The sequence below is a fragment of the Pseudorasbora parva genome, chromosome 16 (genome assembly GCF_024679245.1).
Source record: "Pseudorasbora parva isolate DD20220531a chromosome 16, ASM2467924v1, whole genome shotgun sequence".
Lineage (NCBI taxonomy): Eukaryota > Metazoa > Chordata > Actinopteri > Cypriniformes > Gobionidae > Pseudorasbora > Pseudorasbora parva.
The window spans coordinates 31,158,952-31,173,191 of record NC_090187.1 but is presented as its reverse complement, the minus strand read 5'-3'; the positions used below and the strand labels follow the sequence as shown (position 1 = coordinate 31,173,191).

The 14,240-nt window shown below is 37.8% G+C and overlaps 1 protein-coding gene across 1 annotated transcript in view; it reads right to left on the bottom strand.

Moving 5' to 3' along the window:
• The window catches only part of cdh13 (cadherin 13, H-cadherin (heart)), a 486,341-nt gene that overhangs the window by 75,872 nt on the left and 396,229 nt on the right, over positions 1 to 14,240 (bottom strand). Inside the window, exon 9 of the mRNA XM_067420253.1 lies at positions 283 to 465. Coding sequence (XP_067276354.1) covers positions 283 to 465 — 183 coding nt within the window. The remainder of the gene's footprint in view (positions 1 to 282; positions 466 to 14,240) is intronic.

The following is a 14,240-nucleotide window of genomic DNA, read 5'->3' as shown; positions in this document are numbered from 1 at the left end:
TGGTAACACTATGCTCTCCAGGACTTTGGCCCTCCAGGAGTAGGCACACTCCTTCTCAACAGAAAGGTGGCCCTTTAGGAGATTGGATATCCCTACCCTAACTATATCTATCTAACTTCATATCTGCAGTTAAGTAGTTACAAATCCTACATAAGTGGCTTATGAAGGTCCTCTTCTTGGGCTTGAACCTGTGAGATCCTTAAGTGACTTTCATAAGTCTTCACAATTACGAGCCAATCAAGTAACCGAACAAAACACATGACTGAAAGAGGCATCACACACCTTTACCACTGACAGCATCCCTTCATTGTTGTCCAGGTTGGTCTGTATCTCAAAGTTCTGGTTGGGATCTCCATTGATGATGGAGTAAATGGCTCTCCAGGCTCCGGTGGCTGGGTCGTCTCTGTCGTCCACCGTCAGGTTCACTACCACCCCAGTTGATCCCTCATTCACAGATGCCTGGAACTACAGCACAGATTGCTTTGATTTTTCAAATGTTTCAAACCAGGAAATTGTATTAAACCAACAGTTTAGCATTTGTTCTCACATGTAGATAGAGACATTATTTGAATTTCCAGTCTTCAATCAATAAAAATAATTCTCTTTCCGATATCTTAAAACAATAATACCGAATGAGCAGTGGAGGAGTACCTGGCTGTGGAAATGAATGCTTTGACTAGATCTCTATAATTGTGCCTCTTATGTTTACAGCGATGAACACAGCCAGGGGGACAGGGTCTATTGTTTTCGCCTAACCGCGCACCAGCTTGAGTAATGAGAGAAGCACTGATCAACCTACGGCTGCATCAATTCCTTCCTTCCTTGTTTAGTACATGCAGAATCACTGTCTTACATTCACCTCCCCCTACCCTTCTTTATGCCCCTCTGTCAAAGATAAGGCTAAAGCTAAGCCTGTGTGTAACAGTTCCTGTCCTGTTTTTTTGTCACTGGATGAAAGCCACTCTATTCAGAGTGTCACAAATCTCCATAGTCCTTGCCCAATCCAGCCCAATGTCACAGGCTTGTTTGGGGAGATGAAGTGTTCCTAGAAGGGCCAGATGAGCTCTGGTCTCCATCAGCTCTGCTATCATTTCTGTTTAGTGGCTTGTAAAGTGAGCACCCCTTCTTTGCCTCAGGGATATCCTCCCTTTATAAAAGCTGTCCAGTGGGGAGAGTGTAGGGGGCCAAAAGCAAAGGTCATCAGCGCCCTGAAGAGGGTGCTGCTGGATCTGGATAGCAGGATGATTTAAAGAAGTTTGGAAAGCAAACTTCAGCAGTTTAAACACATTTGTGAATGAAGTATTGCTAATAAGCCCTCTCTTTAACTTAATGCTTATAAAAATCGAATTAGGAGCCACAGTTGTGATCCATCCCAGATTAACAGTGAAACCCTTAATGTCAAGGAGGCACATCTACAATGACAAACATTCACACTTTGTTTTTTCACTTGCTGCCATTTGTTTCTCGATACTCTCAATGCACGAGCTCACAAGCAGACGTGCATACATGTATACCCACATGCACACACATTGGGTTTTTATTGTTTATGGTGACTTTCAATAGACATAATGTATTTTATACTGTACAAACTGCATGAATGAATGAATTAATGAATGAATGAATGAATGAGGCATTTATATAGCGCTTTCATATGTACTACTGTACACCCAAAGCACTTTACACTCATGTCAGGGGTCTCTCCTCAACCACCACCAATTTGCAGCATCCACTTGGATGATGCTACGGCAGCCACAGTACAATGGCGCCAGTGTGCTCACCACACACCAGCGATAGGTGGAGAGGAGAGAGGGTGATAGAGCCAAATCAATGGATGGGGATTATTGGGAGGCCATGATTGGCAAGGGCCAATCTAGGGAATTTGGCCAGGACACCAGGGTTACACTACTACTCTTTACGAGAAGTGCCACGGGATTTTCAAAGAGAGTCAGGACCTGGGTTTATTGACTTATCTGAAGGATGGTGCTCTTCGACAGTACAGTGTCCCCATCACTATACTGGGGTATTAGGACCCACACAGACCACAGGGTGAGCGCCTCCTGCTGGCCTCACTAACTCCTCTACCAACCTGGTTTTCCCAGTTGGTCTCCCATCCAGGTACTGACCAGGCTCAGCCCTGCTTAGCTTCAGTGGGAAACCAGTCTTGGGCTACAGGGTGATATGGCTGCTGGTTATTCTATTCTTTATCTGTATATTCTATCCTTTCCCTAAGCCTACCCCTAAACCTACCCACCACAGACAATTTTATGCAATTTTACATTTTCAAAATGCATCACTTAGTATTATTTATAGTATGATTTGTTTTCGTGATCATATGCAGACGAACTATACAATAGGCACTTTTTAGGCCATTTAGTTTATTTTTATATATAAAGGGCAATCTAAAAGTGCAAAACCACACTGCACATGTTCTTTTCTTTTCTTTAAACCTGGAAATAAACAGAAAGTTGTAAATAAATAAATAAATAAATAAACAAACAAACAAATAATTAACTACATTTTATAATTTAAAAATGCAAGGTAAATGCAAAATCAAGAAGAAATATTTATTTACTTTTGTAATCATGGGAAAAAGTTGCAATTTAGAAGAAAAAAGAACAACTACATGATTGAATGAATGAACAAACAAAGAAACATTTTTTTGAAAAACCATTGGTTGTGAAAAGGTACTGCTACCACAATATTCTGCAGACACATCAAGCAGAAGATTCAAGCAATGACTTTCAGCCTCAGTAATTTTATTACACCTGAAAATATAGATTTTTCATTTGTAGGGGCCCACCGCCCAATAAGAATAACTTCTTCAAGAGTATAAAGAAAGAGCCCAGTGATTTTGCGAGAGTGAGAGGGAGTCAGCCTCACATAAGCCGTGCTTTATCCTTTCCTCAAAATAGATCTCCATTTCATTGTTTTATTTCTGAAACACAGGCCTTAAACCCTGTCCTTAAAACTTGTGTGTGCCTCAAAGGAGATGAGATTGTACCTGTCTGCTGAAGGCCATGGAGCGATTACATCTCTTACATATTACTTCAGCTCCAATGAGAGTCTTGTGTCTACAGTGAGCCCTGCAGGTGTATCCCTGTCAAAATCACACAGCGGCGGAAGATACTCTCCTGCTATCAACCAAGATGTTATCATATGTGGAATAAACAATTAAACAAACATTGTCACAAATGTTTACAGAGGGACACGAATGCACCCGCACAGCCTCACGCTGTGCATCTTCACATCGCTGACCGGTCGTGTTCCATTTAATCATCTGGGGCAGTGAAGCGGTCAGATGGATGTATTAAATCTTTGTTGGCTGCTGATACCCTGGCCCTGCCATACCACTGATAAGACCCCAATCCCTCTGAGTTCACAAAGCAACCAGCAGTGTGACAAACGGGGAAGTTATCAACCCGAGGCTAGACCCCAAAACTGTGAGGACGGGGTGGGTTTGTGTGTGTGAGGTAGATGCTGCCTAGTTAAAGCCCCCCAGGAACAGAACACAGGGAAGTGAGGAGGAAAAAGAGAGAGAATGTGGCCGGAGCGAGATAAATCACTTCCTCCAGAGCAGCCGGAAGCCAAGAATGACTGGGATTATTTGGCATTCCATTCATTATCAGTAATGCAGCGCAGTGTGAAGGCATTATAGGAGATTCATTTTGAGCTATGCTACTGCTTTAGTAACAAATAGCTCAGAAATGTTGCACCTCATACTGTAACACAAGGGGCGTCTCGACATCTGTTCGAGGAATCAAATCAACATTCATGACCTTTCGAGAAACTTCACCTGACTTACAAGTCTCAAATTGCACATCTCAAACCAGGAATGTGAAGAGAAAAGGCCACGTGCTGTTTTCACAGCTTAACGAGATTGAAGAAAATAACACTTTCAACGTGCAGCCAAACTAGGAATGCTTTCGAGGTGAAAGGCACTCCAGAAGGCTTCAGAGAACAAGAGTCATGTGAAGGGTCTCTCCTGATGTGCCTGTGGATGACAACACAGGTGCCTTTTATGCCACAGGGAACCTCACTCGTATTCTTTCTCTTCACAGTCTCTCAGAGTGACAGACTGAGACGTTCCACAGTCTGACGCCCTTCATCAGGAGCCAGCGTCCCCTATGGTGTCAGATATTCCATCAGAACTTATGGTAACACTTTAAAATAACTAAAATGGGGCCATCCAGATTTTTAGTTCTGATTGTAAGGGAAGTTTGGAAGAATGGATTTAAATACGGTAAAATATTGTAAAGGAATAGTTCAGAGCAAAATGAAAATGTCATCTTGAATTCCACTCTCATGTCATTCCAAGCCTGTATGAAGTTCTTTCTTTTGTGGACCACAAAATAAAACATTTAGAAAAATTCTTTAAAAACGCTTGCGCAAGTAAGGCGAACTTGGCGAACCCAAGTGCAGTTTTATTCCAAAATACAAAATAAACAAAGACTTAACCGAGCATGACTTGGCTTGACTTGAAATATGAACTTAAACATAAACAAGAACATGGATATAAACTCACTAACAATGGTTACAGGAAACAAACAAACCTAGACAAGAGACAATGGAAACATGAGGGCTTTATATAAAACTAATTTTCTTAAGAGAGCTGAAAACGGAGATGTGAAGTCGGACACTTTCTGCTTCTGTAGTGATGCTTGTGCTGTTTTAACATACTTTACCACAGCTGAAGCGCAATCAATGCAATATCTGTCAAAGACACAAATGTTTCAGAGATATTTATTTAGGCCTACTGCTTAAGACAGCATCAGTTTGTACAACAATGTCAATGCCATCAATAAAGTGGGGTCTACGTTTTTGATAAACATGATACAATATAGCATTGCAATTAAATGAAAAGAGCCTTTACTGTTACAAAAGCAGATTTGTGAGCATTAGAGTAACTGAATGTTTTAGAATAAGCATGAGACACACGTGATCTCTGTCACATGGTTAATCTGGCCAATCGTGGAACAGCTGTGCTGTCAGAGCCTGTGCAGCCGCTTTGGAGAAGCTGTGTAGAATGAACCGGCTGAATGTGCTCGAATCGCTCTGTGGTGCTTTGGTGGCATACGTCACAGTTCCAGCTTTCTCGAGTTGGAAAAGAGATACAAGCGCATGATCTGAAAAAACATGGCAGAGGTGCACTTAGTTTTAATGACGGAAAAGATGGCCGGCCTGGTCCAAAAGGATTGTACCTAATCACTTATGAGCCATGTTGACTGTAACGTGCAATAAACCAATCTGTCTCATCTACCATTCCCTTTAAAAGCCAGTTGTGCTTGCATTTTCAAATTGCGGAATTTGCGAGCGGAAAGACTGAACGCTTCTCCAGAGAGGATTCCTTTTATTTGTAATATTTAAAAATGGCAAATATTACTAATGAACCTTTTAAATAAACCAAAAAATACTCTGCTATTGACGTCAGTTGCTTCAAAATAGCAACGTGCCAACCATGCACGTGAACATTAGCCTGACAAGCCAGACCCACATCAAGATGTTTGGTCTGGAAACTCACCATTGACATCTCAATCCGAGGGGCGGGATAAACGGTTGTCTTTCAAACTCCCTCTGCACGCGATAGGATAGCGCTACCACCAACCAGAGCAACGAAGGTGAATCAGAGCTTGTTGATAGATTAAACATTCACCGTATCCGGTTAGCAAAACCCCGAACACATCTTCCCTTTTTAAGAATGACTTCAGTGCCGTTCTTTGTTCTTTTCTCAGAGAAAAGCTTAACTCCAAGTCTTCCAGAATCGCGGTCAAAGCTGATTCGAAAGACCGCCGCCGTTCGCTAGTTTCTGTGTTTACTAGAAGCACGCAAACGCAACTCGGCCGTCGTCATTATGGCCCCGCCCACCGACTCTATACACGATGTGATTGGTCCGGCAAGAGTTAGGGGAATACAGCTCTGAAGGGTATTGAGAGTTGCTAGACGACAATTGCGGGCAGATTAAATTTGCTGCCGCTAGGGTGCGTCTAGATTTCTAGGCTACCTGAACATACCTTGTTTTCAGACCAGCATGCCAATGGGCAAACAGATGGGCATGAGTGCATTTGCAATTAAAAAAAAAGTGGCACTGGACGTAAAAATTATAACTGCGTCGTGCTGAAACTAGCAAAAATCACAACCCTAATATTACACATTGTGCATAAGAGGCACATGACAGGACAACGGAATCACACCAAAAACCAGGAACATGAAAAAGGAAATCTTCAAAATAAGAAACATGATTTCAAAACTCAAAAACAAACGTGACAGATTAAATCCGTAAAAAAATAAGGAATGACATGAGGGTGAATAAATGTGGACATAAAATTTTAGTTTGAACTATCCCTTTAAAAAGAGTTTATAAGTAAATCTGTTGCTCCATAATAGCAGCATTTTGGAACTCAGTGATACATTAAATCATGCTTTTGCAGTAGCTTGGTTTTTGGTTTCAGGTCTTATGTTAATTATTTAAAATAACTGGCTAATAATTCAAGAATTATGTTAATGTCAATACATTGCACTGTAAACCTGCCATCTTCCTTTCCTACCCAGAGAAAATATATGTGGAATAATGAACAGTGTAGACATAATTTAATTAAGCATATTGCACTAGCCGAGGGGGTTCACTCCTGCTTATGCAGATTTTCCTTTCTTCAAAGTTTAGATCCAACTCTAATCAAACACACCTGAACCTGTTAATCAATGTCTTGGGCTCACTTGGAAATTACAGACAGGTGTGTGTGAGCAGCGATGGAACTAAATGCTAAACTAAATGCCAAACCCACAAAATGAAGTGTTGCATCCTAATTTGTTTTCTACATTCACTAGAAGTATGCACTTTGCTGGTGATGGAGAAAATACAAACTTTTGAGTATTTTAAAATGCAGTACACCAGGTTTGTGGCATAACACAGCATAAAAACACCATGACCATCATGTCACATATTGCTCATTTTGGCATATAAGTTTAGAATCTATCACATTCAGGCACATTAAGCATAGTATTTTAAGTATACTATAATTTTGGATGCTATAATTCTAATTTTGCATACAAGTAATGATGAATAGTATGCAAACTGGAATGAAGTTTTAAGTGCGTCCCTCACCTGTATGGCAAATTTGCAAGTAGACATTTTTCCATACAGATAACAGCCTCTGGCATCTTGCAATATCTTTAACTGACAAATTAGTTCATCCTCATGGACACTTTCAGTTTATATATATACACACACTGCATGTAATGAGAATCCCTGACTTTTCACAAACTGATTTTATTTATGAGGACGTGAAACTGTTGTATGTCTCTGTAGCCCATGAATTGCCAGCTGGACTTCACAGGACAGATGGGACTCATAAAAGTATCTTAAAGTTATGACTTGTCTTACATTTAGGGTTGCCAAATGTCCCATGTAAAATGGAATTGTCTTGTATTAAGAGAACGGGATTGTGTTAAATCCATATGGGATGCAGAATTTAACAATCTGATTAAGTTCGGAAAGTGTCAAAGCTTAAAAATAAATAAATAAAAAACATTAACACTATATGTGGGAGAATGTTCTACTAACTACTACCACCACTACTAATCTGCTAATCTGTTGGATTATTGGATATTTTGTTGTAATATTCATTAAAATGCACTGTAAATCCTAACGCTCAAAGTAATTAATTGGTTTGAGTAGAGCCAACTGAAATGAAACAAATTAGCTTTAGTATTTAGAACTTTTTTTTTTCTTTTGAATTCTCAAAACGTAATCTGAATTATTTAATTGTTTCGAGTTTTATGAACTTGTCTCTTTTCATTTAGACTAACTTAAATTTAACCGAAACTGGGCTGGGATTTCCCAGGATGCTTTGCCATGACACTCAAAAAGGGACAAAGCGCCATATTATCTTTTTTTGTGTGTCCTTTTTTAAAAATTATTATTATTATTTATTTATAATTTTTTTGAGGATTTGAGTTGAGGATGAGCTGAGTTAAGCAAACTCGGTTACGCTCAATGGTGACAGAGCTTTTTCTATAGCTGCCCCCAGGTTGTGGAACCAACTTCCAATGGAAAATCAGAAAGCTCAGTCTCTTGAAATTTTTAAAACACAGTTACATTTTTTTATGGTTTCCTGGTTATTTTCCCCCTTCTTGTTTTTTTTTTATTTTTATTTTTTATTTTTTATGCTGTCTTTCATCTTTACATTCTGTTTGTTGTATTTTTATTTTACTGTAAATCACTATAGAAAATAAAGTTGTTATTATTATTATTATTATTATTATTATTATTATTATTATTATTATTATAGATGTTAAATGTATTACACGTGTTATGCTATGCTAATGCTACCAAAGCATTGTGTAACCAATTAGCAAGGTAGCGTTTATTGAATTAGCTAGTTAAAGCTAGTCAACTACTAAAAAAACTGAGATTACATGTAATAGATAAATTCAGTCATAGATAAATGTAAAATATTTATTGCAAAAATTATGCTTACATAGACATGTTAATGAACCTTTAATGAGTTTTTTCAGAGCATATATGCAATTCAATAATTAGACTTAATTGTATGTTGAACAACACTATTAAAACTTTATCATCTATTAATACTTTTTTGTTTAAGCCACATTGTCATATAAACAAGTCAGCAACTCTTTTGCTGATAAACTATTGCTCGCTGCTTCTCTGATTCTGCTGACTTTAGAGTTTTACTTCAGAATATTGTTTACGATCACTTTCTTAGTGCCGCTTTGAGCTGAAGTTTCAATCCATAAAGTTATGAGAGTTGTATATGTAACTAAAAGTCTCAAACAATAAGAAGATTGGCACAACCATATTGATTCAAAATATTGAGTTCAGTGCTTTCAGATATAACAACCATTCAGCGCTCTCCATAAACCAAATAATAAAAGACATGAGACGAATGAAAGCAAACACCCACACATCACTTCACAATCTTTGACATTATCTCCACAACAGAACATGCTAATATCCGCTAATTGAAAGTTATAGTTAATAAATATTTCACTCTCTTAATCTCTTTTAGTAGTACATATTAAAGGGTTGGTTCACCCAAAAATAAAACTGATGTCATTAATGACTCACCCTAATGTCGTTCCACACCTGTAAGACCTCCGTTCATATTCAGAACACAGTTTAAGATATTTTATATTTCAAATGGTTATGAATCAGTGAATCGATCAAGGATTCGGATCGCCAGTGTCACGTGATTTCAGCAGTTTGGCACGCCATCCAAATCATGAATCAATACACTGATTCACAACCGTTTGAAACTTTATTTGAGGATTGAACACAAACAAGGAAGAGAAGATAATGCTGAATAAAGTCGTAGTTTTTATTATTTTTGGACCAAAATGTATTTTCGATGCTTCAAGAGATTCTAATTAACTAACTGATGTCACATATGGACTACTTTTGATTTTTATTGCCTTTCTGGACATGGACAGTATAGTGTGCATTCTCTTGCATACGCTCTCTGACTAAATATAAAATATCTTAAACTGTGTTCTGAAGATGAACGGAGGTCTTACGGGTGTGGAACGACAATGACATCATTAATGACATCAATTTCATTTTTGGGTGAACTAACCCTTTAAATGTGTTGAACTAGAAAGGATGGATGCCATTTCTACTCTGTATACAATTGTGCCTGAATTATTCTGAATGTCATCTCACCCCACAGGTTTCACCACCCATTTGACATGTCTATATAAAAGTAGGACAATGTTCAAAACTTTATCTTAACTCTCTTACTAAACTGATGTATACTAGCTACTCAAACTCATACTGAGTGACAAATGAGGGCACGATCAAGTCATCATCCCTCGAAGAGATATGTCTTTTCTTGATGGATATGAAAATGACATATAGATGGCAACAGATGTATAACTGCAGCTTATGAGGAGTAAAATCATAAATGCATAAACATGCCAAAAGAACTAACAAGCTGGCAAAGCGATCTGGTGCATTTTGAGACGAGCATGTTGTTTTGTAAACAATTTAAAAACGCAGAAATGCAAATTAAGAGATTTCAAAGAAAAGATTTGCATAATATGAAATATGCTAAACAACTATAATGTGGTCTGGTGTTTTCATTATACAAACGGAAAGACTGCTCAGTCCTGTCATACACACTTATGAGAAACATTAATTTATATTAATGCTCACTAAATATGCTAAAATGACTTTGCAGATTTGATAAAGAAATACACAGTGTTAGAAGCCGGTTTCCTTTTCTTGACATGCCACGTTAGCATGAATAAATTAATTTAAGTTCTAATTGAAAGGCTATCCTATTTATTTTCTTGGAAAAAAATATGTATAATGGTGCTTTGATATTACATAAACAACTAAAACATATATAGATGCAAATGATTTGATGCATAAAGGGTTAGTTCATCCCAAAATGAAATTGATGTCATTAATGACTAATGTCATTCCACACCCGTAAGACCTCTGTTCATCTTCAGAACACAGTTTTAAGATATTTTATATTTAGTCAGAGAGCGTATGCAAGTGTATGCACACTATACTGTCCATGTCCAGAAAGGGAATAAAAACATCATCAAAGTAGTCCATATGTGACATCAGTTGGTTGATTAGAATCTCTTGAAGCATCGAAAATACATTTTGGTCCAAAAATAACAAAAACTACGACTTACTTTAGCATTGTCTTCTCTTCTGGGTTTGTTTTAAATCCTCAAATAAAGTTTCAAACGGTTATGAATCAGCGGATTGATTCATGAAATCACATGACATTGGCGATACGAATCATGAATCAATATGCTGATTCATAACCGTTTTATTTAAGGATTCAAAACAAACCCGGAAGTGAAAACAATGCTGAATAAAGTCGTAGTTTTTGTTATTTTTTGACCAAAATGTATGTTCGTTTCTTCAAGAGATTCTAATTAACTAACTGATGTCACATATGGACTACTTTGATGATGTTTTTATTCCCTTTCTGGACATGGACATAGATATACAATCTATACAAAACCGATTAATAATCCTTGAATGGATGATCTGTTAGTATTGAATAATAATGTATCTTGAGAAAGGTTATGTGCTATCTATGTACAGTATTTACTTTAATTTCCAAGAAAACGTACTGCCCTAATCATGTCATCTGTGGACCGTCGGCCACTGTAGTTTATTCCACAAATCTTCCTGTGTTTTCCAGGCCAGACGATATTTTACTTGATCTCTCAGAGTCTTCATACACTAAACGGCAGAACATTGCTTGGAAAATCATTGTTTTGACATATTGTCATTATTAGTAGTGCTACTGTGGATCTGAAAGTGCCCTTCAAGATTACTTAGCATCAGGCAGCAAGACATAGTCACCTATTTTTAAGACCAGAATTGTCATGGGTAATTATTTTTATTTGACTTTTCAACAGAAGTGCTTTTATCAAGGACAAAGAAATGTTTCATTTAAAAGGCGCTATTTCATTGCACACTACGCATTACACATTTACACTTCCCCCTTTGCATTAATCATTTACATATGGTCAAAAGTTTGAAATAACTGAAAGCCTATTCTAACCAAAACTTGATTTATTTGATACAGTAAAAACTGTAATATTGTGGAATAATATTAACTGTTTTGTATTTGAAAATGAAATGTATTCCTGTGATGGCAAAGCTGAATTTTCAGGATCATTACTCCAGTCTTCAATTTCTCATGATCCCTCAGGAGTCATTCCAATATGCTGATTTGTCGGCAATTTCTGAAGGAAACTGATGTGGCACTGAAGACTAAATAGTAATTATTATTATTATTCAAAAAACGTTTTTTATTCAAATGTCAATGAAACCGAAATCCATTTTTGGAAATTACTTAATTCGGTCCAATGAGTTTGACTCAATATTCTACCGAGAAACTTTAAGACAGAGAGCCAGAAACAGTACAAAATCCATCCAGGAATTAGATTCCATGACCATCAATAATTGCTGGTTTAGCTGTAGGAATTAAGCTATGCCAGAAATGGGGTCCCGGGGCGGTGGGGAATGGGACATAATTTCACGTCATAGATAATATAAAAGGCTAAACTTGACTTTTCTACTGTTGTTAATCACATTGTTTTCAACTCACAATAGAGTTGACATCTGGAAATGTTATCTGTCCTCATATTGGAAGGGGAAAAAAACTGAACAGGAGAGTGGGAAAGGTTGATAAGATGAATAATGAAGAAGAAATATTTGCAGAACCAAAAGGTCATTCATTTACTGAGAAAATCAAGTGGGAGTCAAAATGATTTAATCCATAACAATATTGAGTGGGCTATGGCTCTATTTGCACACAATGGACAAAATTTAAAAGACAAATATGGAGGCGTGATAGAGAACATCTTGACTGGCCTTTCTTATTTTCCTTTTACCTAGGTCAAGAACCATCATAGTTACAATTACTGTATATGGTCCAACAAATCCCTTGTCACTGTTCTGAAACCAGCTAAGCCAGCTAAGCCTTATTATCTCTAATACTATCCCTAATAATATCTCTAATAAAGGTCTACATCCTTGGTATAAATTGAAACTTCTCTCACCTTATCCACCATCGGATGGCTTTTTGCAATGCACTCTGGGATTCCATTCTCTTTAAAGGATACATGCAATTCTGCCCTATACAATTTGGCCAAAACAAGACATCTCAGAAGGCAGTAAAATTATTCTGAAATTTGGCAGCCTACAAAAGCAGTTCACTAGACTTTGGAACAATGCCAATCACACTTAGCAGTAGTATTCCTTTTGTTTGTTTAAAAATCACCCTGAGCACATCTGTGGGAAGTGAGAGAGGCCTTGTAAATCAAGGCTACTGTGGTAGTGAGGTGCCATGTGTGGGTTCTACCTGTGGTTATCATCATCTACAAATGTACAATACCATTTAATAAGAGCAGATTCCTAACTCTGACATAATATTTAAATTTTACCCTATAAAAATTGTCATTTAAAATAAAAAAATGTTTTAAAGACTGGGAGAAAAGTCTAGATCAAACAGAAAATGTGCGCTGTGTTAATCGCGCGTTAATAAAATTAGTGCCATTAAAATTTATTTGCATAAAACGCATTAATTTGACAGTCTGGGTCCCTCCGTTAATTTGACAATTATATATATATATATATATATATATATATATATATATATATATATATATATATATATATATATATATATATATATATATATATATATATATATATATATATATATGTGGCATGTCTTTAATTTTAAGCTAAAACTGCTTGTACTTAGACTGGGTAAACCCAGTCTGATCTGTCGGCGATTTGATTTCTCCTTGAAACTCAGTCTGGAAACCTGTACATTAATTTCTGCTGCTTCTGTTACACTTTTGTGGGAACCAATCACTGACGTGTTCAACAGGATGGCGGATAGAGAAGCGATGGGTCATTGCCTGTTGATCACGCCTCTTGTGGTCTGATTGGGTGAAGGACTATCTAATTGCATAGTCATTCAAATAATGTGTGATCACACCTATTGGGCAGTAGAAAACACAGAGCAGACTCCCCAGACCAATGTTCAATCTTATATTGAGCTTAATCTGGTGATAGCCAGACAAACTTGTACTGATTTAGCTGTAAATGTATGACGTGTTTTCTCCCACTCTACCCTACTATTTTTGTTCCTGAAAATGAATTTGCATCCGCATCCCATCTCAAGATGCTGTCACATATGCCTTTCCAAGAGAGAAAAGATGGTGCAATACTAATACCCCCTGTCGCCACTGCTCTTGAATGTTGGCCTGGAGTCCTGCAAAGGCAAAGTCAATTGGCCATTGAACAAAAAAGAACGTCCATCCAATCAGAGTCGACCCCCAAAGTGAACTGACTTTTGTAATAATCATGTTGCGGACTTGTAGCCATCATTGTTGATGTCATTAGCATTTTGACGGAGGCAGCGCCGTGCTGTCACTGCTGGGGAGAGAGGCAGCTCAGATAAGCTGTCACTTCCCTTGAGTGACAGCCATGATAAGCCGGATCAGTGACTGCTGCAGCACTTGGAAGGGGTTCATCGGAAATAGATGCCAGTTATCACAAAGTGCCAGTGGGTGGGCGGCATGAACATACCACCTGCGGCAACTACCTCAGCCTTTGGCCTCTCCCTCCACAGCTCCAAGATCCCGAAACAGAAAGCAGGAGTCGGAGGGACCCAGGGAGACAGCGATAATAAAGGGAGCGTGGATAGGTCTGCTATTATCCTAATAATACTCCCGCTGCG